The sequence below is a fragment of the Aedes albopictus genome, chromosome 2 (assembly GCF_035046485.1).
Source record: "Aedes albopictus strain Foshan chromosome 2, AalbF5, whole genome shotgun sequence".
In the NCBI taxonomy this organism is placed as follows: domain Eukaryota; kingdom Metazoa; phylum Arthropoda; class Insecta; order Diptera; family Culicidae; genus Aedes; species Aedes albopictus.
The window spans coordinates 442,811,430-442,833,413 of NC_085137.1; the positions used below are offsets into that span (position 1 = coordinate 442,811,430).

The following is a 21,984-nucleotide window of genomic DNA, read 5'->3' on the forward strand; positions in this document are numbered from 1 at the left end:
AGATAGAAAAGTGCCGTCTTCGGCAAAGATGTTCAGAAGAATAAGATCATTCTGTTGATTTACCAATTAGTTGGAGATTTCGCCGCTAGGTGGCGCTAGTTATCAAGTGAAGTTTTAGACTTTTCTATCTCGCGATCCAAAGCAGATAGAAAAGTGCCGTCTTCGGCAAAGTTGTTCAGAAGGATAAGAGCATTCTGTAGGTTTACCAATTAGTTGGAGATTTCGCCGCTAGGTGGCGCTAGTTATCAAGTGAAGTTTTAGACTTTTCTATCTTGCGATCCAAAGCAGATAGAAAAGTGCCGTCTTCGGCAAAGTTGTTCAGAAGAATAAGAGCATTCTGTTGATTTACCAATTAGTTGGAGATTTCGCCGCTAGGTGGCGCTAGTTATCAAGTGAAGTTTTAGACTTTTCTATCTTGCGATCCAAAGCAGATAGAAAAGTGCCGTCTTCGGCAAAGTTGTTCAGAAGAATAAGATCATTCTGTTGATTTACCAATTAGTTGGAGATTTCGCCGCTAGGTGGCGCTAGTTATCAAGTGAAGTTTTAGACTTTTCTATCTCGCAATCCAAAGCAGATAGAAAAGTGCCGTCTTCGGCAAAGTTGTTCAGAAGAATAAGAGCATTCTGTTGATTTACCAATTAGTTGGAGATTTCGCCGCTAGGTGGCGCTAGTTATCAAGTGAAGTTTTAGACTTTTCTATTTCGCGATCCAAAGCAGATAGAAAAGTGCCGTCTTCGGCAAAGTTGTTCAGAAGGATAAGAGCATTCTGTAGATTTACCAATTAGTTGGAGATTTCGCCGCTAGGTGGCGCTAGTTATCAAGTGAAGTTTTAGACTTTTCTATCTTGCGATCCAAAGCAGATAGAAAAGTGCCGTCTTCGGCAAAGTTGTTCAGAAGAATAAGATCATTCTGTTGATTTACCAATTAGTTGGAGATTTCGCCGCTAGGTGGCGCTAGTTATCAAGTGAAGTTTTAGACTTTTCTATCTTGCGATCCAAAGCAGATAGAAAAGTGCCGTCTTCGGCAAAGTTGTTCAGAAGAATAAGAGCATTCTGTTGATTTACCAATTAGTTGGAGATTTCGCCGCTAGGTGGCGCTAGTTATGAAGTAGAATTTGAGACTTTTCTATCTCGCGATCCAAAGCAGATACAAAAGTGCCATTTTCGGCAAAGTTGTTCAGAAGGATAAGAGCATTCTGTTGATTTACCAATTAGTTGGTGATTTCGCCGCTAGGTGGTGGTAATCATCAAAGTGTAGAATTAGCAGTAGTTAAAATATACAAAAAAAAAATAAAAAGGTGATCATCAAATAAAGTTCCAGACTTCCAAATTTTGGGATCGAGAGTAGATAGAAAAGTGCCGTCTTCGAAAACCTTGTTCAGAAGGATAAGAACTATTTGTTTATCGGTTGACCGTGATGCCTTATGTATACGTTTCAAGGTGTATTAAGTAATGAAGCAAAAAATATGAATGGAAAATTTCTTTTATTGTTCTCTTTCGTTTTAAATCCAGTACAACTGCCCTTATTTTAGTTAACCCATTCTCTCTTCATCGACCGAGCAATTTTTGGCAGCCAAAACAGTAACTGACTGCTGTTTGAAAAGCTGATTATACCGAAGCGTCACTCTCCGCAAATCAGCCCGAAATTGCACGGCTCGTTCAACATCAAGGTCCTCATCCAAGGCCATGTCGCCCATCTTTTCTGCCATTTCAAGAAGTTCACCAAGCTTAGTCTGGTTGAATTCCTGCCCACATACCTGGCTTTCTTCTGCGTCTCCAAAATTTTCTTCCGATTCGATCAGTAACTCCATCAGTTCATCATCGTCGAGAGGGTTGTGTTTTTTTTTCTACACCGTGATTTTTAAATGGGCGCTGGGTACCCGGGTACCCTGTCGGTTAAAGGATACATAAGGGTTAAAGGATGTATACAGTTATTTTTGCAACTAAATATTTTGGTTACCAATTTCTTGAAAATTTGGTTCACCCTAATTTTCATGCACATTGTGAAGACAGCCTTATTTTAAGGAATTACGAGCGAACAGTTTTTGGGTGGATGTGACAGAATCAGATGGCCAGTGTTGGCAGCACCAACATGATTTCACATGGTATCGGTATGCGTGATAATGTTCGCGCCATCGTACAAATAACGTTCCAGTTCCACTTGTGAATACAATTAGTTGGTTTTCTTTACATGCCTTTTCTTCTTTTTATGGCTCTACGTTCCCACTGGAACTTGGCCTGCCTCTCTTCAACTTAGTGCTCTTTGAGCACTTCCACAGTTATTGATTGAAGGACTTTATTTGCCTGCCATTGCATGAATTTGTATATTGTGAGGCAAGCACAGCACTATCCCCAGGGAGTCGAGAAAATTTTCCCGACCGGAACGGGAATCAAACCCACCTTCCCCGGTTTGGCGATCCATAGCCTCAACCACTAGGGTAACTGGAGACCCCATTTGCATGCACGTAAGCAGTATCTCATGCCATAGTAGGCTGGGAGTAAAAACGAGCTTTTGTTTTTTGGTTTTGGTACTCGTGATTTGTCCACGCGCAGAAGTCGAAAAAAGCTATTTCAATCACCGTGTGAGTATCCCGGTGAAAATCGATTTTTTGAGATTTTTTATGTTTACATTTCTTAATGGTGTAGTTACCAACACGCATACGAAATTTTACATAGCGATCCGATCTGGAATTTGGTAATTGACCGATGAGAAACATGCTCATGAACAGGAAAAATGGACGATATTCAAGACTTCCTTGCGTGGCGTAACTCGTAGCTCTCGGAAGCGATTTGTAATCATATGAGTTTTTTTTTCAATGACCGAAGGATCTGAAAAGGAGGCCCTCGTAATATATTTTTGTGTAACAATGCACTGCAAATGAGGTGCATTACAACATTGTCGAACATTCGAATTACCTATCTCACACCTGAATTGATATTTTTAACTTTATCTAAATCTGCATGGTCAGTGTTGCCAGTAATAACAGAATTTTTGTATCACAGTGTGAAATAACACACTGGAAATGAGGTGCACTACAACATTGTCGAACATTCAGATTGCCTATCTCACACCAGATTTGAGAGATTGAGCTTTATATAAATCTGCATGGTTAGTGTTGCCAGAAATAACAGAATTGTTGTATCACAGTTGGAAATAATGCACTGTAAATGAGGTGCACTGCAATATTGTCGAACATATGAATTGCCTATCTCACACCGGATTTCATATAGTGAGCTTTTTCTAAATCTGCATGGTCAGTGTTGCCTGTAATAACAGATTTTTTACATCACAGTGTGAAACAATGCACTGTAAATGAAGTGCACTACAAAATTGTCGAACATTCGAATTGCCTATCTCACACCGGATTTGAGATATTGAGCTTTATATAAATCTGCATGGTCAGTGTTGCCAGCAATAACAGAATTTTTGTATCACAGTGCGAAATAATGCTCTGTAAATGAGGTGCACTACAACATTGCCGAACATTCGAACTGCCTATCTCACACCGGATTTGAGATATTGAGCATTATTTAAATCTGCATGGTCAGTGTTGCCAGCAATAACAGAATTTTTATATCACAGTGTGAAATAATCCACTGTAAATGAGGTTCACTACAACATTGTCGAACATTCGAATTGCCTATCTCACACCGGATTTGAGATATTGAGCTTTATATAAATCTGCATGGTCAGCGTTGCCAGCAATAACAGAATTTTTGTATCACAGTGCGAAATAATGCCCTGTTAATGAGGTGCACTACAACATTGCCGAACATTCGAACTGCCTATCTCACACCGGATTTGAGATATTGAGCATTATTTAAATCTGCATGGTCAGTGTTGCCAGCAATAACAGAATTTTTATATCACAGTGTGAAATAATCCACTGTAAATGAGGTGCACTACAACATTGTCGAACATTCGAATTGCCTATCTCACACCGGATTTGAGATATTGAGCTTTATATAAATCTGCATGGTCAGTGTTGCCAGCAATAACAGAATTTTTGTATAACAGTGCGAAATAATGCTCTGTAAATGAGGTGCACTACAACATTGCCGAACATTCGAATTGCCTATCTCACACCGGATTTGAGATATTGAGCATTATTTAAATCTGCATGGTCAGTGTTGCCAGCAATAACAGATTTTTTATATCACAGTGTGAAATAATCCACTGTAAATGGGGTGCACTACAACATTGTCGAACATTCGAATTGCCTATCTCACACCAGATTTGAGATATTGAGCTTTATATAAATCTGCATGGTCAGTGTTGCCAGCAATAACAGAATTTTTGTATAACAGTGCGAAATAATGCTCTGTAAATGAGGTGCACTACAACATTGCCGAACATTCGAATTGCCTATCTCACACCGGATTTGAGATATTAAGCATTATTTAAATCTGCATGGTCAGTGTTGCCAGCAATAACAGATTTTTTATATCACAGTGTGAAATAATCCACTGTAAATGGGGTGCACTACAACATTGTCGAACATTCGAATTGCCTATCTCACACCGGGTTTGAGATATTTAGCTTTATATAAATCTGCATGGTCAGTGTTGCCAGCAATAACAGAATTGTTATGTCGGAGTGTGGAACAATGTACTGCAAACGAGGTGTACTACAATATTGTCGAAAATATGAATTGACACCCATATAAGTTATGCTGAAAAGTCTGATATATTGTGCACATTCATATGTATATATTTAGCAATATATGACTCTATTAGAACAGTGTTGCCATCTAAAAGTGTAAATAATAACAACCGAAGCTATCACTGGTTAGCTATTGTTGTCCTTTCAAACTTTACAGAACATTATTTGTGTCTATTTAGAAAAACTACTTGATAATTTGAGCAATGATTGAAATGGACGTTAATCTAAATTTTGGACGTAAAAAAGTGGACGTAAACTAATTCGGCGTAAAAAAAGTGGACGTAAAATAAGGTCGGAGTGTATAACAAAATGAGATTGTCCTACAAAATTTGTTATGGAGAAGCTATGCCTTCATAATTAAATATTAACAAAACAAGATATAAAAATAGGTTATGTGATTTCGTAGTTATTAATTTGATATTCTCCTCTGCTCGGGAGATGCAGATTGCAGATGCAGATTCGCATGATTGAAACTTTTATAGCCGAGCGAGAGGCCCTCACGTTTCGGCTTCAGCAGCCCCCAAAAACGCCACGCTGCCGCCGAGTGTGAAATTGATTGAGAAATCCTCTTCGCTTCGGTTTCACTCGATTATTGGACGGATTTCGAAGGGTGATCGAATTTTCGAACCAATTTTCGCGCCTTTCCGTGCCGTAGCGCCGTTCGCTCCGATTGAGGTTGATTTGCTGAGCGATCCAAAGCTAAGTGGGCTGAGGGGCAGCTCTAGAAGCTTTTGGTCACGATTTGTTCTCCATTCGTGCCGTTGAAAAGTAGGTTTCTGTGTGAGATGGAGAGTCTTGATTTTTCCGAGGCGAAATGAGTGAACTGTGTGATCTGCCTTGGGGAGGTCTTTAGATGACTAATCTCCGTTCCAATCAAGTGGGGTAAAAATCTACTTCGTCATATGCGCTAATTCCCGTCATATCAGATCGAAAATAGCCAATAATTACAGGTATTCCAGCTTATCTTTGACAATTTCTCATCAGATGGTAGCAAAAAGATGTAGGCTATCAATAACCAGCCCGTATAGCACTGAAAATCGAATAATAACGCGGAATTTGATGTTTCAATTTCACTTCATTTACGAGTTGATTTTTTTGTCGTTTTGCGTATGGCGAAGGCAACTGCACCAATGTAGGAAGAACTCCTGATGAAAGGCCGTTTGTTACTTTGGTAGCAATCGCGAGAACGACACTGTAAGAAATCCTGACAAACCTGCAGTAATTATGGAAAATATATTTTAAAAATTCCTGAATAGCCTCTCGAAGTAATACCATAGAGAAACTCCGAGTTGAATCCCGAGAAAATCTCCAGGAATAAACGCTAAAATCTCAAGAGAAGACGTTGTGGAAAAAACGTCCTCAAAACTTTCAGCAGTGGCTCTGAAACAATCCCACCAAGAATTGTTGGATTAACGCTTTGGCAGATTCCGAGAAACCTCTAGGACAAATCCTGGAAGAAACTCTTGCAGAAAATATGAGAAATCTCAGCAGTAAACCGGAGATGTTCTTTGGATCTCTGGCTGGAATTCAGGGATAAACTAATTGAGATCCCGGAAGGATTTCTGGAGGAAATTCTGGGGAGAGCTTCGGGAGGAATCTCGGAAAAAAATCACTGGAGAATTGCCGAGAGACGCTCTGGAAAAAACACCAAGAGAAATTTCTGAGAAAAATCCGAATAAGGTTGTTTGGAAACTCTAAGGAAACTTCTGAAGAAATCACTCGAAATCGGCTGGAAGATATTTTGGGAGGAACTATTGGAATATTCTCTTGAAGAACTCCTGAAGAAAGGCTGCCAGAAACTTTGGTGGCGATCGCGGAAGGAACACTGAAAAACAAAATTTCGATAAATCTACAGCAATTACGAGGAATATCTTTTGAAATCTCTGCATGAGCACATCAAAAACATCATTGAGAAACTCCAAGTAAAATCCCGAGAAAACCTACAGGAGGAAATACTAAAGCCTCAGAAGGAATCCTCAGAGAATTTTTGAGAGAAACGCTCTGGAAAATCCCACCGAGGAACTATGGGAATAACGCTTTGGCAGATCCTGCAAAACCGCTAAGACAAACTTTGGAAGAAACTCGTGGAGAAATTTCGCGAGAAAAACTTGCAAATACGAGAAACCCACTGATAAAAAATCTCCCTCCCAATCCGTTGCGGAAATATTTGCAGAAACACCGAGTGAAATGCTAGGAGAACCTCTGAAAGAAATCCTGGGATGAACTCCTTGAGACAATCCCAGAGAAACTTCAAGTAAAACTCCGAGGAATTGAAGCTTCTGGAAAATAAAAAAAAGGAAAACTCCTGCAAAAATTTCAGGAGAGCCTTCAGGAAAAAAAACACTGGAAATTCTCCTGAAGGAAATCCTTAAAAAAAACTTCGAGAGAAGCTGCTGGAAAAATCCGAAATTCCAGAAGATGGTCTGAAGAAATCCCGCGAAAATTTCTGGCAAATATCCTGACCAGAACTATGGAAATAATCTCAAGAAGGACTCCTGCAGAAACTTTGTGAAATTTTTGGTGGAAATTGTGGGAGGAACACTGAGAGAAATTCCGAGATACCTCAAAGAGAAGTTGTATAAGGAACTCCGGGAGAAGTCTTACGAGAAACTCTTGGAGCTGCTACGAAAAACCTCTAAAACAATCTCTTGAGGAACTCCGTCGAAAAGCCAGGGAGAAACACCCAGTGACATTACGGGAGTAAAACTTGTGGAAGCGAAAGCCGAAATTCATGCAGAAATCCCGGGATAACCTCCAAGGAGAAACACTGGGAAACTCCTGGAGGCTTTCCGAGAGAATCCTCTGCGATAAACGCCTAGAAAACTTCCGGGAGCAGCTCTGGAGACATCCCACGAACATTTCTGGAAGATTTCCGGGAGGAACAACTGGCATGACCTCAAGAAAAGTTCCTGAAGAAATGCTTGAAGCATCTTTGATAGGAATTACAGAAGCAACACCGGAAGAAATCACGGGATGCGTCTACCAGTAGTCTTGAATGGAACTCCGAAAGAAATCTCTCGAGGAACTCGTGAAAAAATCCCTCGCAGAACTTCTGCAGAAGTCCCGGGAGAAGTTTCGTGTGAGATCCCTGTGGATTTCCCTGAAATGAATCCTTTTTTGAGACTTGCATACGAATTTCAAGTAGACCCAAGTAATACACTTGTCACATAAGAGTTACGGCGGCGCAGGTTTTTGTTGCGCAGAAGTCATTGTCAAGTTAGTGTTTGTTAGAAGTAAGTCACAGTGTAACAAAAACCTGCGCCGCCGTGACTCTTCTGTGACAAGTGTGTTACTTGGGGAACCTAACAAGGAACTCTTGGGGCAATCAGGGGATACTCTTTTTGAGCAGTTAAGGGAAGTTCTCATATTGAGGTAACTCCTGCAGAAATCCCTCGACGAGCTCTGAGTGCAATCCCAGCAGAATCACTAGGAGAAATTTAGGAATACTCCCTTGAGAAAACTTCAGACATATATCTCTGAACAAGTTCCTCGAGGAATTCCCGGAACAAAAAAAAATCCGGTATACCACAGACGAAATCCGGAAAAAAATGATGATTAGCAGAACTTCGGGGAGAAGTTGAGGAGTTCCTGGGAATTCAAAACAGAATTCCAAGAGAAATTCCGGAAGGAATCTTGCAATGCACCCTGGAAAAAATCAAAGAGGAATTCTAGAAACAATTACAATTCTCTTTAAATATTATAGAGATTTTCAGCCTTGGGCTGGTTCATCTCTCAGTTCCCGAAACCATTTCCAAATTGTTTTTCGTCACTGTTCAATTTTCACTTCGCCAGATTCACTTATCCAATTTACACTCCACATAAGCTCTGTGGCACTTCAAAGCTGGGTTTCTATGCTTCAGATTGCAGAAAAAGCTGTTCAATTAATCAAATCCAATGCTGTCGTGGTGAAATCAGAGCTGATTACTCAAGGTTTCCAAATTTCAGACTTCACTGTTGTGTCTAATTAAGAATCATTCTGGGAAAATCCCACCATGCATTAGAATTTCACATTTTTTTTCTACACGCAGAAAAATAAATTGTAAACACAATTAACCCTCTAATACCCAAATTTTTGATTTTGATCTAAATATCATTTTTCGTCATCTAAAATCGATTTAAACATGTTTTGGAAGATGATTCTTCTTAATTCTCGATTTCGTGAATTTCAGTTTTTGATTTTTCTAATTTTTATTTTTGAACATCCCCACAGTTTTATATTTTTCCTGGAAGCCTATTTGGGGTACGGATTTTTTGAGATGAAAACATTTTGAGATTTTATGATTATTGTTAAAATATTTTTATTTTAAATTTTTTTCATAGTAAATTTTATTTTCCGTGTAATTTTAAGGAAAATAATTTTAGAGTGTATTCGATTCCCTTAAACTATAAAACTAAGATAGAATGATTTGGGAAAAATTAAAAATATGTTATTTGTAGCGATTCAATACAAAATAAACAATGACTTCTAGAAGGTGACTAAAACATCAATTTTTCAATGATTTAAAAAAAATGTAAATACGCTTTAAAATACACCAAAAACTATTTTGAGATATACAAAACATTCCTAAATATCAGCCAAAAATATAAAAATTTTGGTTTTCCACGAAACAAAAATTACAAAAATGCTCAAACTATACCCCGTCTAAAGGCGGGGTTGGGTATTAGAGGGTTAAATTTTAGTTCAAATCGACCGATTTTTTAGTTTACTATAGAGACAAACTGATTTCTAGTTTAAACTGAACTGTTCTATTGTTGGATAATACAAATATTTTCATTGGCCGAAATTTTTGACAGTTTGTTAAAACAAACAGAGATATGGTATTTTCAACATGAAACAATGGATTGATTCAAACGACTGCAATTTTGCCACTAACAAACCCGGATTGTGATTGTGTTGGTGACGGCAGCAACTGCGGCAGCTCGGAAATCTATTTTTAGACCGTCGGTAAGCGGATAGGTAGGAGATCGACTAAAAAAAAACAAAAAAGACGAAACAGATCAACTTTTTGTGGATGCTGTCGTGAGTACCTGCGCGTTATCCATCACGGCCAAAGCTGCACTTGAAAGTTGGCGTGATGGATTTGCTGCACCTTCTTCGTTGTGGCGATGTTGGGGTAAGCATTTTATAGATGTGTGAGTGCTTTCGGAACCATGTTTATGGTTTTTATTTTGTTGAAACAAATGAAATTTTTGACATTATATAAAATGATGGTAATCGGTTGTTTTTATCGATAAACTCTAAATGAAAACAATTAAATATAACTTTGGAACAAGTAAATTCTCAGTTTGAAAATCAACCATGCGTTTTATTGTTTTAAACAAGCGTCATTTTTCTGCGTGTATAACTATCGTGGAAGTGATATTCTTGCTGGAATTGCTTTTATAAATTCAGCATGAATTCTTCTTAAAATTCCATGAAAATTCTCCACGATTACTTGCACGGGCACCGTCAGAAATTCCATCGGTGATTCTTCAGGAATTTTCAAAATTTTCCTGGAATTTTTGCAGAGAGAAGACTTTCACAGGGTTTTGGATAATAATTTGGGTAAGAATACCTCATGAAAGATATACATATTTTAAGCATTTTTGTAGAACATTTCGATATTCTAAAAAAAAATCGGTTAGGGGTTTCGCCAGGGCTGGTAAAAGGTCCATTTTTTAACAATTTTCCAATTAAATTTATTAAAAAACATACATGTACTCTTTTTTATTTCTATAGGAAAAAAAATATATTTGAAATTTTTATTTTTATTTAATTGAAAAAAGGTCTTTTTTCAAAAATTGCTCTGGCGGAACCTCTAAACGTTTTTTTTAGAAAATCGATATGTTCTACAAAAAAGCTGCAAATATACGTATATTTCATTTAAGAGTTGACTTTTCGAACATCGATTTTTTGTTGGGACAGCCTAATGTACACATTTGCTAGTACGTGGGAAATTGAGGGATAAAATTGTGAAAAAAATCATGTTGGTGGGAGTCGAACCCACGACTCTTTTTTAACAATTCCATCGCTCTTTCGGCTTAGATGCCAACCTTTCAACACGCTTGCGGTTATGTCTTCTAATTAATATACAAGCGAGAGCGAATTGTTTTGATAGTATCAAGACTCACTCTTGCACTCCACATACCTAACGAGTGTACATGGTGTGAGCTCGGAGTCAGTTTGGCTTCCTATCCCACTGAATCGTTGCCTGTTCTGTGGCTCAGTTGGTTAAAGCGCCGTAAAGCAAATGCGTAGTCGTGGGTTCGAATCTCATAAGAGAGGATTTTTTTTTTCACAATTCCATCTCTCAATTTGACAATTAATCAACATCCTGTGTCTTCTAAGTTTTATTTGTTTTCCCAAATCGGCAAAAAAATCGTATCCATGCATTTCCTTGAAAATTGATCCAGAAATTACTTCAGGAATTTTCCTTGGGACTTCTTCAGGAGTTTCTCACGAAATTTCCCAAAAGGTTTACCTTGAAATTGGTGTAATGGTTTCATCAGAAATTTCTTAAGTTTTTGCTCCTGGTATTCCTCGAAAGACTTTTCAGGAAATTTCTTCAAGGATTGCTGCACAGGGTCATGATTGTATTTCTTCATGTATCTCTGCTATTTAACATTTTTAATAGAATTTTTCCAGAAATATTATGAGAGTTTTCTCAAGCAATCCTTATGGAAATTTTTATGGGGGTTTCCAGGTATTCCTCCAAACGTTTCTTCAAAAAATGCAATTCCAAGAGAAATTTATCTCAAAGATACGGACCCTTATTTCAGGAATTCTTTCACAAATTCCACCAGAGTTTTCTTGTATATATGTTTTACTGAGTAACGCTTCCAACCGCAGCTACTGGAACAATCTAAAGTCTACTAGCTTATTATAAGCCTTTGCGACATTGAGGGTCGTCCAAGCTGTTCTATAATGAAGTCTTTCAAATCTGCAAGAAAAACTTTGTGTGTTTTCGCCATAAATAAAAGAATTGCATAATCTGCTGGGATCCGCGAAGCTTTTGAAATCACAAATGTCATTTAGAGACACTACAGCGATATTCCAGGTCAGCCAAACTACCTTCGAGTTCAGAGCTTCAGGTCTACACTCGTAACAGTATCCATATCTGTTATACTGAGTAACGCTGCATAATCAACCGCAGTTACTGGAGCAATCTGAAGTCTACTTTTTTATAATAAACCTTTGGGATATTCAGGGTCGTCCAAACTGTTCTAAAATGAAGTCCTTCGAATCTACAAGAATGACTTTATAAGTTTTCGCTATAAATAATAGCATTGTATAATATGCTGGGATCCGTGAAGCTCTTGAAATCACAAATGTCATTAAGAGACACTATGGGAATGTTCAAGGTCAGCCAAACTATCTTTTAGTACAGAACTTCAGGTCTACACCCGTAACATCAGCTATATCTGACATACTGAGTAACGTTTCATAATCAATCGTGGTGACTGGCCCAATCTGAAGTCTACTACATATTATTATGAAGCTTTGGGACATTGAGGGTCGTCCAAACTATCCTGAAGTTTAGCTCTTGATAGTAACAGTCGTTATTCTCACAATGAACTTTAAACTGTAATCTGTAATCCCCCTGGCATAACATGAATCATTTCAAGACAGTTTTGAGATAATCCAGATCTACAACACTACTCCGGAGACCATAGCTTCAGGTCTACACTCGTGATAATAGCTTTTGCCACTACGTTAAGTAGGGTCACATATTCCAATGTACTTACCAAAGCACTTAGAGGAACAATATGCATTGTTATATATATTAGGGATATTATGGGCTTCCATACAGTTATGAATCTTAGTTGATAAAAACAACCACTGCAACTTTCGGAGGACTTACTGGACATGATAGATTACAAATCGTAGCTTTTAATGGAAGAATTTACCGTTACACCCGCAGATTTTAGGGTCTAAACTCAAGAACAGTTTGGATGACCTAGGATATCCCGACTGATCTGATATTGTCTATTGTCCTTTCAGAAGACTTACTGGGCATGATAGATTACAAATTATAGCTTTGTATAATGAAAGAAATTGCCGTTACACCCGTAGACTTTAGGATCTAATCTCAAGAATAGTTTGGATGACCTAGGATATCCCGACTGATCTGGTACTGTTTATTGAACTTTCAAAAGACTTACTGGACATGATACATTACAAAACGTAGCATTATATAATGAAAGAAGTTACCGTTACACCCGTAGACTTAAGGATCTAAGCTCAAGATCAGTTTGGATGACCTAGGATATTCCGACTGATCTGATACTGTCTGTTGAACCTTCAGAAGACTTACTGGGCAAGATAGATCACAATTCGTAGCTTTGTATAATGAAAGAAGTTGTCGTTACACCCATAGACTTAAGGATCGAAACTCCGTATATTCAGAAGAAAATGTTCCTCATAATATTCTACCGTTTTTATGCTATTGACCACTAAAACCACAGAAAAACGTAGGAAAAATTTCATAATAACGGTTGGAAAAATTTCGGTTTCAGAGGGTTACGGGGGTTTCGGAGGCATTTCAGGTAGTTTCAGAGTACTTTTGGCTGATTTCAGAGGCGTTTTTGGAGAATCTCAGGTGCATTACATATCAACATTGGCAAGTAAAGAAGTTGTACCCTCTAGAATTTGAAGTCTGAACTTTTTCATTACCATTGATGATATAAAATATTACGTTTGAATGCAGACTTTTTTTTCTTCCTGTTCGGGTCCATCACTGCGACCAGTTATTAGACCTATAGTTACATTACCCGTGTCCTTAGTGTAGTGCATGTTGCATTGCTCCATTGCAAATTAAGGGTAATACGATATCGATTGTTCCACAGTTTTTGTTTTGTTTTCTACAGGAGGTTGAAGATTCTACAGGAGCTATACAATTTATTAATAAGATCGCACTATTTACACTACTTAATCCCCGAATGGTTTCGAGACGAATCACCGACGAAATTCCAGGAGGAGCATTATAGAAACTCCTGGAGGAATCCATAAAGATACTTCTCGACTAATCCCTGCAGGAACTGTTGTATGTAACCTTGAAGGAATTTCTGCAGGAATGTCTGGTGGTTCAAGAATCTCACTTAGAGAGAACTCTTCAAAAACATCTTAATCCCAAATTGGAATTTTCGAGGAATTTCAGAATGAATTCCTGGAATAGTTTCCGAAGGAACTCCAGGAGGATTGCTCAAAAGAATTCCAGCAAGAATCCTCAAAGAAATTCCAGCAGGAATCCCCAAAGGATTTTCAGCAAAAATTCTCAAAGGAATTTCAGTAGGAATTGTCAAGGAAATACGATAAAGAATCTCCAAAGGATTTCTAGGAGGAATTAACGAAAAATATCCAGAAGGAATCTCTGAAGCAATTCCAGGAAAAATCCGTAAGGGAATTCTAGGAGGAATTACAGGAAATATCCCTAAGGGATTTCCAGAAGCAATCTCTGAGGGAATTCCAGGAAAATCGCTAAGGGAATTCTAGGAGGAATTCCAAGAATTCCCGAAAGAATTCAAGGAAAAATTCCGGAAGAAAATCTAGGAGGAATCCCCGAAGGAATTTTAAGAGGAATCCCCAAAAAAATTCCAAGAAAAAACTCCAAAGGAATTCCAGGATGAATTCCGATGAAGTTCTAAGAGGAGTTCTCGTAGATAGTACAGGAGAAAACCCTGAAGGAAGTCCAGGAGGAATCTTCGACGGAATATCAGGAGGAATCCCGGAGGAATTCCAATGTGGATCCCCGAAGAAATCCCAGGAGAAATCGAAAAAAAAAACAAAGAGAAATCACCAGGAATTCCAAAAGCAAACTTAGAAGTAACTCTGTGAGAAATTTGAAAATAAATCCCTGAAAGAATTCTAGGAGGAATCTACGGAGGAATTCCAGGATGAATCCCCAAAGGAATTCCAGAAGCAATTCCCGAAAGAATTCCAGGAGGAACCTCCGAAGAAATTACAGGAGAAATCCCAGCAAGAATCCGAGGGGAAACCACCAAAAGAGTTTCGGGAGGAATCTCCGAAGGATTTATAAGCGGAATCCTCGATGGATTTTGAAAAGGAAACCGCGAATTTCAAGACGAATCCACATTGGCAGTTCAGGAGAAATCCCCGAAGGAATTCCAGAAGAAATTCCCGAAGGAATTCTAGGAGGAATCCCCGAAGGAATTCCAAGTGGAAGCCCCGAACGAATTTCAGAAGAAATCGTGGTGGAATTCCATGAGGAATACCTGAAGAAATTCCAGCTGGAATCTCCGAAGAAATTCTAAGAGGAATTACCAAAGGAATACCAGGAGCAAACCCCGACTGAATTCCAGGAAGAATCCACGATGAAATATCACGAGGAACCCCCGAAAGAATTTCGGGAGAAATCCATGAAGGAAGTCCTGAAGGAATCTCCGAAGGAAGTCCAGGAGGAATCCCCGAAGGAATTCCGGGAGAAATTCCCGATGGAATTCTAGGAAGAACCACCGAAGGAATTACACATGGAAACCCCGATGGAATTCTAGAAGAAATCTCCGAAGAAATTCGTGATTCCTCTTCAAATTCCACGAGGAATCCCCGGAGGAATTACACAAGGAAACCACGAAGGAATTCCAGGAGAAACCCCTGGAGGAGTTCCATGAGGAATCCCCGAATCTACTGGAGATTCTTCTGATAGTTCCTCTACAGGTTCCTTCAATAGTTTTTCCTCTTATTCCTTCAAGGATTGCTTTGAATTTTTTCAAATGATATGGAAGCTAATTTATAAATTAATAATTGTTACCAAATTGGCCATGAGGCATTAGGCGAGGTGCAAGAATAGATTCTATCAATGATCAGTGCTTGGATAGACGGGAATTAAAACATATATGCCGAACTTCATAAGTTGAGCACACAATCGCAGATAACATTATCCATTGCAATTGCACTGTGAGTTGTCACGTTTGCCCTGATGTTTGCTCAGCTGCCTGCTGCCTGCTGCCCGTTGTAGACCTTGTCCCACCTGTGCCTCATCGTCATCGTCATCGTCATCGTCGTTGCCGACAACCTGCCACCATATCGATCACCATGCTATAAATAATTTAGATTCCTTGGCGCGATCGCAAGGCAAAACCTCGACGTTCTTGACTGGAAGCCACCCGTGTAGTTGCTGTCGGTTGTGCCACCACAATAATGGGAACGGCCGCGACAATCACCGTCGTAATTGGTTGCAACTTGTTGCTGATCATTGCGTTGATCATTGGGGTACGATTAGTAGACGATTGGAGTTTGTCGACGTCGCACACACCTAGATTCATAGGAAGCGAAAAAAAAACAATCAGAACTAATGTTTCATTCCTGAACGGTTCTAGCACATTGGTCAATGCCAGGGAGCACCCGTGGAGGTGGACTCCGACGGAGTCCGATCGTACCATGACGACATCCGAATCGTTCGTCTGATTCACTATCTGAGCTATCTGATTGATCATCTGGTGCGGACTTACATAACCGATTGGGCGTTGACCAGTCCGAAGGAAGCGTCGGACTACTTCGAGGCGGCTCTGGTGGCCGGGAAACAGGACGAACCCAAAGTGGACGGAGGAAAAGCGTCGCCGTACCAGCCGGACCCAGCGAAGGCAGAACGCAGTGTGCAGGTGGTGGAGTCGGTTAGCAAGTCGAAGAAGTGAAGAATGTTTTTTGGGGTACGGGATGCTAATTGATTGAAGCACACCTTTCTTGGTGGAAGACCTTGAAATTAAAATTATTTGAAAGCTGCTCAAGTAACGGCCATAGATTATGTTTGTTGAAGATGCGGAAGCTTATTATTATTTTTTTGCACACCTACTTTCCGAATTTTCGGAAGAATCGATCGATCGAATTTCAGGAGAATTTTCTAGGTGGAATTCCGACCGAAATTCCTGGAGGAATTTCTGACGGAATCCTTGGAGGAGTTCCTCACGGAATCCCTGGGGGAGTTCCTCACGGAATCCCTGGAGGAGTTCCTGACGGAATCCCTGGAGGAGTTCCTGACGGAATCCCTGGAGGAGTTCCTAACGGAATCCCTGGAGGAGTTCCTGACGGAATCCCTGGAGGAGTTTCTGACGGAATCCCTGAAGGAGTTCCTGACGGAATCCCTGGAGGAGTTCCTGACGGAATCCCTGGAGGAGTTCCTGACGGAATCCCTGGAGGAGTTCCTGACGGAATCCCTGGAGGAGTTCCTGACGGAATCCCTGGAGGAGTTCCTGACGGAATCCCTGGAGGAGTTCCTGACGGAATCCCTGGAGGAGTTCCTGACGGAATCCCTGGAGGAGTTCCTGACGGAATCCCTGGAGGAGTTCCTGACGGAATCCCTGGAGGAGTTCCTGACGGAATCCCTGGAGGAGTTCCTGACGGAATCCCTGGAGGAGTTCCTGACGGAATCCCTGGAGGAGTTCCTGACGGAATCCCTGGAGGAGTTCCTGACGGAATCCCTGGAGGAGTTCCTGACGGAATCCCTGGAGGAGTTCCTGACGGAATCCCTGGAGGAGTTCCTGACGGAATCCCTGGAGGAGTTCCTGACGGAATCCCTGGAGGAGTTCCTGACGGAATCCCTGGAGGAGTTCCTGACGGAATCCCTGGAGGAGTTCCTGACGGAATCCCTGGAGGAGTTCCTGACGGAATCCCTGGAGGAGTTCCTGACGGAATCCCTGGAGGAGTTCCTGACGGAATCCCTGGAGGAGTTCCTGACGGAATCCCTGGAGGAGTTCCTGACGGAATCCCTGGGGGAATTCCTGACGGAATCCCTGGGGGAATTCCTGACGGAATCCCTGGGGGAATTCCTGACGGAATCCCTGGGGGAATTCCTGGCGGAATCCCTGGGGGAATTCCTGGCGGAATCCCTGGGGGAATTCCTGGCGGAATCCCTGGGGGAATTCCTGACGGAATCCCTGGGGGAATTCCTGACGGAATCCCTGGGGGAATTCCTGACGGAATCCCTGCGGGAATTCCTGACGGAATCCCTGGGGGAATTCCTGACGGAATCCCTGGGGGAATTCCTGACGGAATCCTTGGGGGAATTCCTGACGGAATCCCTGGGGGAATTCCTGACGGAATCCCTGGGGGAATTCCTGACGGAATCCCTGGGGGAATTCCTGACGGAATCCCTGGGGGAATTCCTGACGGAATCCCTGGGGGAATTCCTGACGGAATCCCTGGGGGAATTCCTGACGGAATCCCTGGGGGAATTGCTGACGGAATCCTGGGGGAATTGCTGACGGAATCCTTGGGGGAATTCCTGACGGAATCCTTGGGGGAATTCCTGACGGAATCCCTGGGGGAGTTCCTCACGGAATCCCTGGGGGAGTTCCTCACGGAATCCCTGGGGGAGTTCCTCACGGAATCCCTGGGGGAGTTCCTCACGGAATCCCTGGGGGAGTTCCTCACGGAATCCCTGGGGGAGTTCCTCACGGAATCCCTGGGGGAGTTCCTCACGGAATCCCTGGGGGAGTTCCTCACGGAATCCCTGGGGGAGTTCCTCACGGAATCCCTGGGGGAGTTCCTCACGGAATCCCTGGGGGAGTTCCTCACGGAATCCCTGGGGGAGTTCCTCACGGAATCCCTGGGGGAGTTCCTCACGGAATCCCTGGGGGAGTTCCTCACGGAATCCCTGGGGGAGTTCCTCACGGAATCCCTAGGGGAGTTCCTCACGGAATCCCTGGGGGAGTTCCTCACGGAATCCCTGGGGGAGTTCCTCACGGAATCCCTGGGGGAGTTCCTCACGGAATCCCTGGGGGAGTTCCTCACGGAATCCCTGGGGGAGTTCCTCACGGAATCCCTGGGGGAGTTCCTCACGGAATCTCTGGGGGAGTTCCTCACGGAATCCTTGGGGGAGTTCCTCACGGAATCCCTGGGGGAATTCCTCACGGAATCCCTGGGGGAGTTCCTCACGGAATCCCTGGGGGAGTTCCTCACGGAATCCCTGGGGGAGTTCCTCACGGAATCCCTGGGGGAGTTCCTCACGGAATCCCTGGGGGAGTTCCTCACGGAATCCCTGGGGGAGTTCCTCACGGAATCCCTGGGGGAGTTCCTCACGGAATCCCTGGGGGAGTTCCTCACGGAATCCCTGGGGGAGTTCCTCACGGAATCCCTGGGGGAGTTCCTCACGGAATCCCTAGGGGAGTTCCTCACGAAATCCCTGGGGGAGTTCCGCACGGAATTCCTGGGGGAATTCCTCACGGAATCCCTGGGGAAATTCCTGACGGAATTCCTGGGGGAATTCCTGACAGAATTCCTGGGGGAATTCCTGACAGAATCCCTGGGGAAATTCCTGACGGAATCCCTGGGGGAATTCCTAACGGAATCCCTGGGGGAATTCCTGACGGAATCCCTGGGGGAATTCCTGACGGAATCCCTGGGGGAAGTCCTGACGGAATCCCTGGGGGAAGTCCTGACGGAATCCCTGGGGGAATTCCTGACGGAGTCCCTGGGGGAATTCCTGACGGAATCCCTGGGGGAATCCCTGACGGAATCCCTGGGGTAATTCCTGACGGAATCCCTGGGGGAATTCCCGACGGAATCCCTGGGGGAATTCCCGACGGAATCCTTCTGGGAATTCCTGACGGAATCCCTGGGGGAATTGAAGACGGAATCCCTGGGGCAATTCCTGACGGAATCCCTGCGGGAATTCCTGACGGAATGTCTGGGGGAATTCCTGACGGAATGTCTGGGGGAATTCCTGACGGAATCCCTACGGGAATTCCTGACAGAATCCGTACGAAAATTCCTGACAGAATCCCTGGGGGAATTCTTGATGGAATCCCTGGGGGCATAGGCGCCAACTTGTGACGTAGTTGGTGGGGCGAAGCTCTCCAAAATTGGACAATATTCAACTTTTTTCAGCTCAATGCGCTAGTTTTCACGTGAATATGCCTAAACTAGATCAACTGCGTCGATATTATCCGAATTTCATGGGTTTTTAGAGGCCTTGCCCCCCCAACTACGTCATAAGTTGGCGCGTATGCCTGGGGGAATTCCTGACGGAATCCGCGGAGAAATTACTGTCGGAATTCCTAACGGAATTTCTGGAGGAGTTCATGACGGGATTCCCGGAAGAATCTCTGACGGAATTCCCGGTGGGATTCCTGACGGAATTCTCGGAGGGATTCCTCATGGAATCTCCGGAGGAATTCCTAACGGAATCCCCGGAGGAATTGATATCGGAATTCCCGTAGGAATTCCTGACGGATTCCCCAGAGGAATTCCTGAGGGTTTCTCCGGAGGAAATCCTGACGGATTCCCCGGAGGAATTCCTTACAGAATCCCCACAAAAATTCCTTGCGGAATCCCAAATATAATTCCTAGCGGAATCCCTAGAGGAATTTCAAACGGCAATCTTTTGAAAAGAAATATACTGGCGTTTTTGAACATGTGCCATTTGACATCATTAAGCTGAAAAATAGAACTGATAAGATATTCCTCGGGTCTCTTGATCAACTACCAATAATGTTATCAGCGGATACACCCCTTGTTATACAAAGAGTATGCTGTGTGATATTCAAGGCTCTAGTTAAATCATATTAGTTGTGTCACAAAAAAAAATAAAACAACTCTATTGAAAAATTTAAAAACATATAAAATAATATAATATTTAAGCAATTTCGTATTTTATAATTTTGAAATTTTGATGTTTCACAAATTTAAAAATTCGATTTTTTTTATTTTTTACAATTTTAAGAATTGAGAGTTTTGAAATTTTAGAATTTGAATTAATTTTTATTTGTTGAGACAACTATGAACAGTAATTCCCAAACACAATATCAACGACGACAAAAGTTCAATTATTTTGCTTCAATTTGTTTGTTTTTCTAAGATGTACACCATAGTCAATAATCATTACTGCAATCGACGTTATCAGAATCAAGTTTCAATTGCTCGAGTGGATAGTCAATAAAAGTACATTACAGTAATTTGTATCAGCTTTTTGAGATTGAGCCTTATGTTAGCATCCCAATGCCATGTATCCTAAATTTGGGATTATTTATGTTTTTTTTTTAATTTCTTTGTCGACTGATCATGTAAGGCGAAGACTTAACCTCACTCAAACTATTGGGCACTGTGCACCAATTCAGTTGGAGCATGAATGATGATTTCGCCACAACAGGGGTGCAGCAACATTTGCAGGAATACCATTTGAACAAACCGCTTAATGGGTAGTTGAGTCGGAAAATTACTTTCACCCATTCACACATCGCGATTGCCCCTTGGCTCATTAGAGGAAAATGCGTTAGCATGCTTCCACCACAACTCAGCTGGTTAAACGTGCGGCTCAATTGCTCACCGTAAATGGGGTGGAAAATGTTCGAATGGTAGCCGCCATCTTCGCCGTAGGTACATAGGTACTTGTTGCTTCCTCGTCGCCGTGGCATTAGCTCTGTTGGCTTTGTCGTAACTTACCTGTAAAAAAGGAAAAGAAAAAAGAAAAAATGTGAGAAACTCGGTTAGTGATGGGGGTTTGCGGTGCTATTTCTGCAGGATGTCTCAATTAGGACCGCAACAAACCCGACCAGGAGCACATTACAAGATCATAACAAATTTATGACAATAGTTGTTACAAATAACAATAGTTGATATAATTCGAATTTTCCATGCGAATATCCATAACAAAATTATATTATTGTTGTAATAATTTCAGTACCTTAATTGCTTGTTTCAATTAGTTCAAACAGATGTATAACAATATTTGTTATATTATGCATTAAAATACATATAATTGCTTCTAACATAATTTCATGACACGTTTATTGCAATCTTTGTTATAGATTTGGAAAAAATATATCAAAATGTATAAGAATGTTTGTGTTGTCGTGGATTGATAATTTTTCTTATTTTGGTCACTTGAGCCAAGAGATTTATAACAAAACTTGTAACAAATTTGTTCTGAAATATATAACGGAACTCGTTATAATTTTGTATTGATTTTGCAAGTTTAATCTAAGAAAATTCGATATAATCTTGTTATGATTATATCTCAACTTGTTATATTTTTGTTTAAATTGGAACGAGTTTTGTTACATTTTTTGTTACTTTAATTACTAACATACATGTTTTATAACAACCGTTGTTACAAAAATCATTTTAACAAAATAACACAACATGTATCAATTTCGTTTTTTCCATCTAGTCGGGAATAGCCGAATTTCGCCCCAAATCATATTCGGAGTTGGCAGCACCCTCTCAGATTACCATGAAACTTTCTGGGTGTGTAGACCTTGACTAGATAAGCCACTTTGCATACTTAGTTTCTTCAAAATTTATCTAGACTGTCTTTTGAAAAGGGCTTAACTTTTTTTACCGATTTTTTTCAAATGTGTTTAATTAAAAAAATGAATACTCCTACAAGA

At 41.3% G+C, this 21,984-nt stretch overlaps 2 protein-coding genes across 7 annotated transcripts in view; one reads left to right on the forward strand and one right to left on the reverse strand.

Moving 5' to 3' along the window:
• Positions 1–21,984, reverse strand: part of LOC109420237 (probable chitinase 10) — a 254,076-nt gene that overhangs the window by 55,724 nt on the left and 176,368 nt on the right. For 5 of the 6 annotated variants that reach the window (XM_062853763.1, XM_062853764.1, XM_062853762.1 and 2 more), the window contains one exon: positions 20,922–21,037. The exons of the other annotated variant lie outside the window; for it this stretch is intronic. In XM_062853763.1, the coding sequence (XP_062709747.1) occupies positions 20,922–20,960 (39 nt within the window). In that variant the 5' untranslated portion in view covers positions 20,961–21,037. The remainder of the gene's footprint in view (positions 1–20,921; positions 21,038–21,984) is intronic. 6 annotated transcript variants of the gene reach the window in all.
• LOC109420241 (uncharacterized) lies at positions 15,358–16,516 on the forward strand. Its single transcript, XM_029872235.2, has 2 exons — positions 15,358–15,871; positions 15,979–16,516. The coding sequence occupies exons 1-2, from the start codon at positions 15,800–15,802 to the stop codon at positions 16,291–16,293; spliced, it is 387 nt and encodes a 128-aa protein (XP_029728095.2). The 5' UTR covers positions 15,358–15,799; the 3' UTR covers positions 16,294–16,516.

What these genes read in the sequence shown, in the direction of transcription:
- LOC109420241 (XM_029872235.2), top strand. Translation starts at nt 15,800, where the DNA reads ATGGGAACGGCCGCGACAATCACCGTCGTAATTGGTTGCAACTTGTTG. An exon ending in TCATTGCGTTGATCATTGGG is followed by an intron (nt 15,872 to 15,978) that starts GTACGATTAGTA and finishes GAACGGTTCTAG; the next exon opens with CACATTGGTCAATGCCAGGG.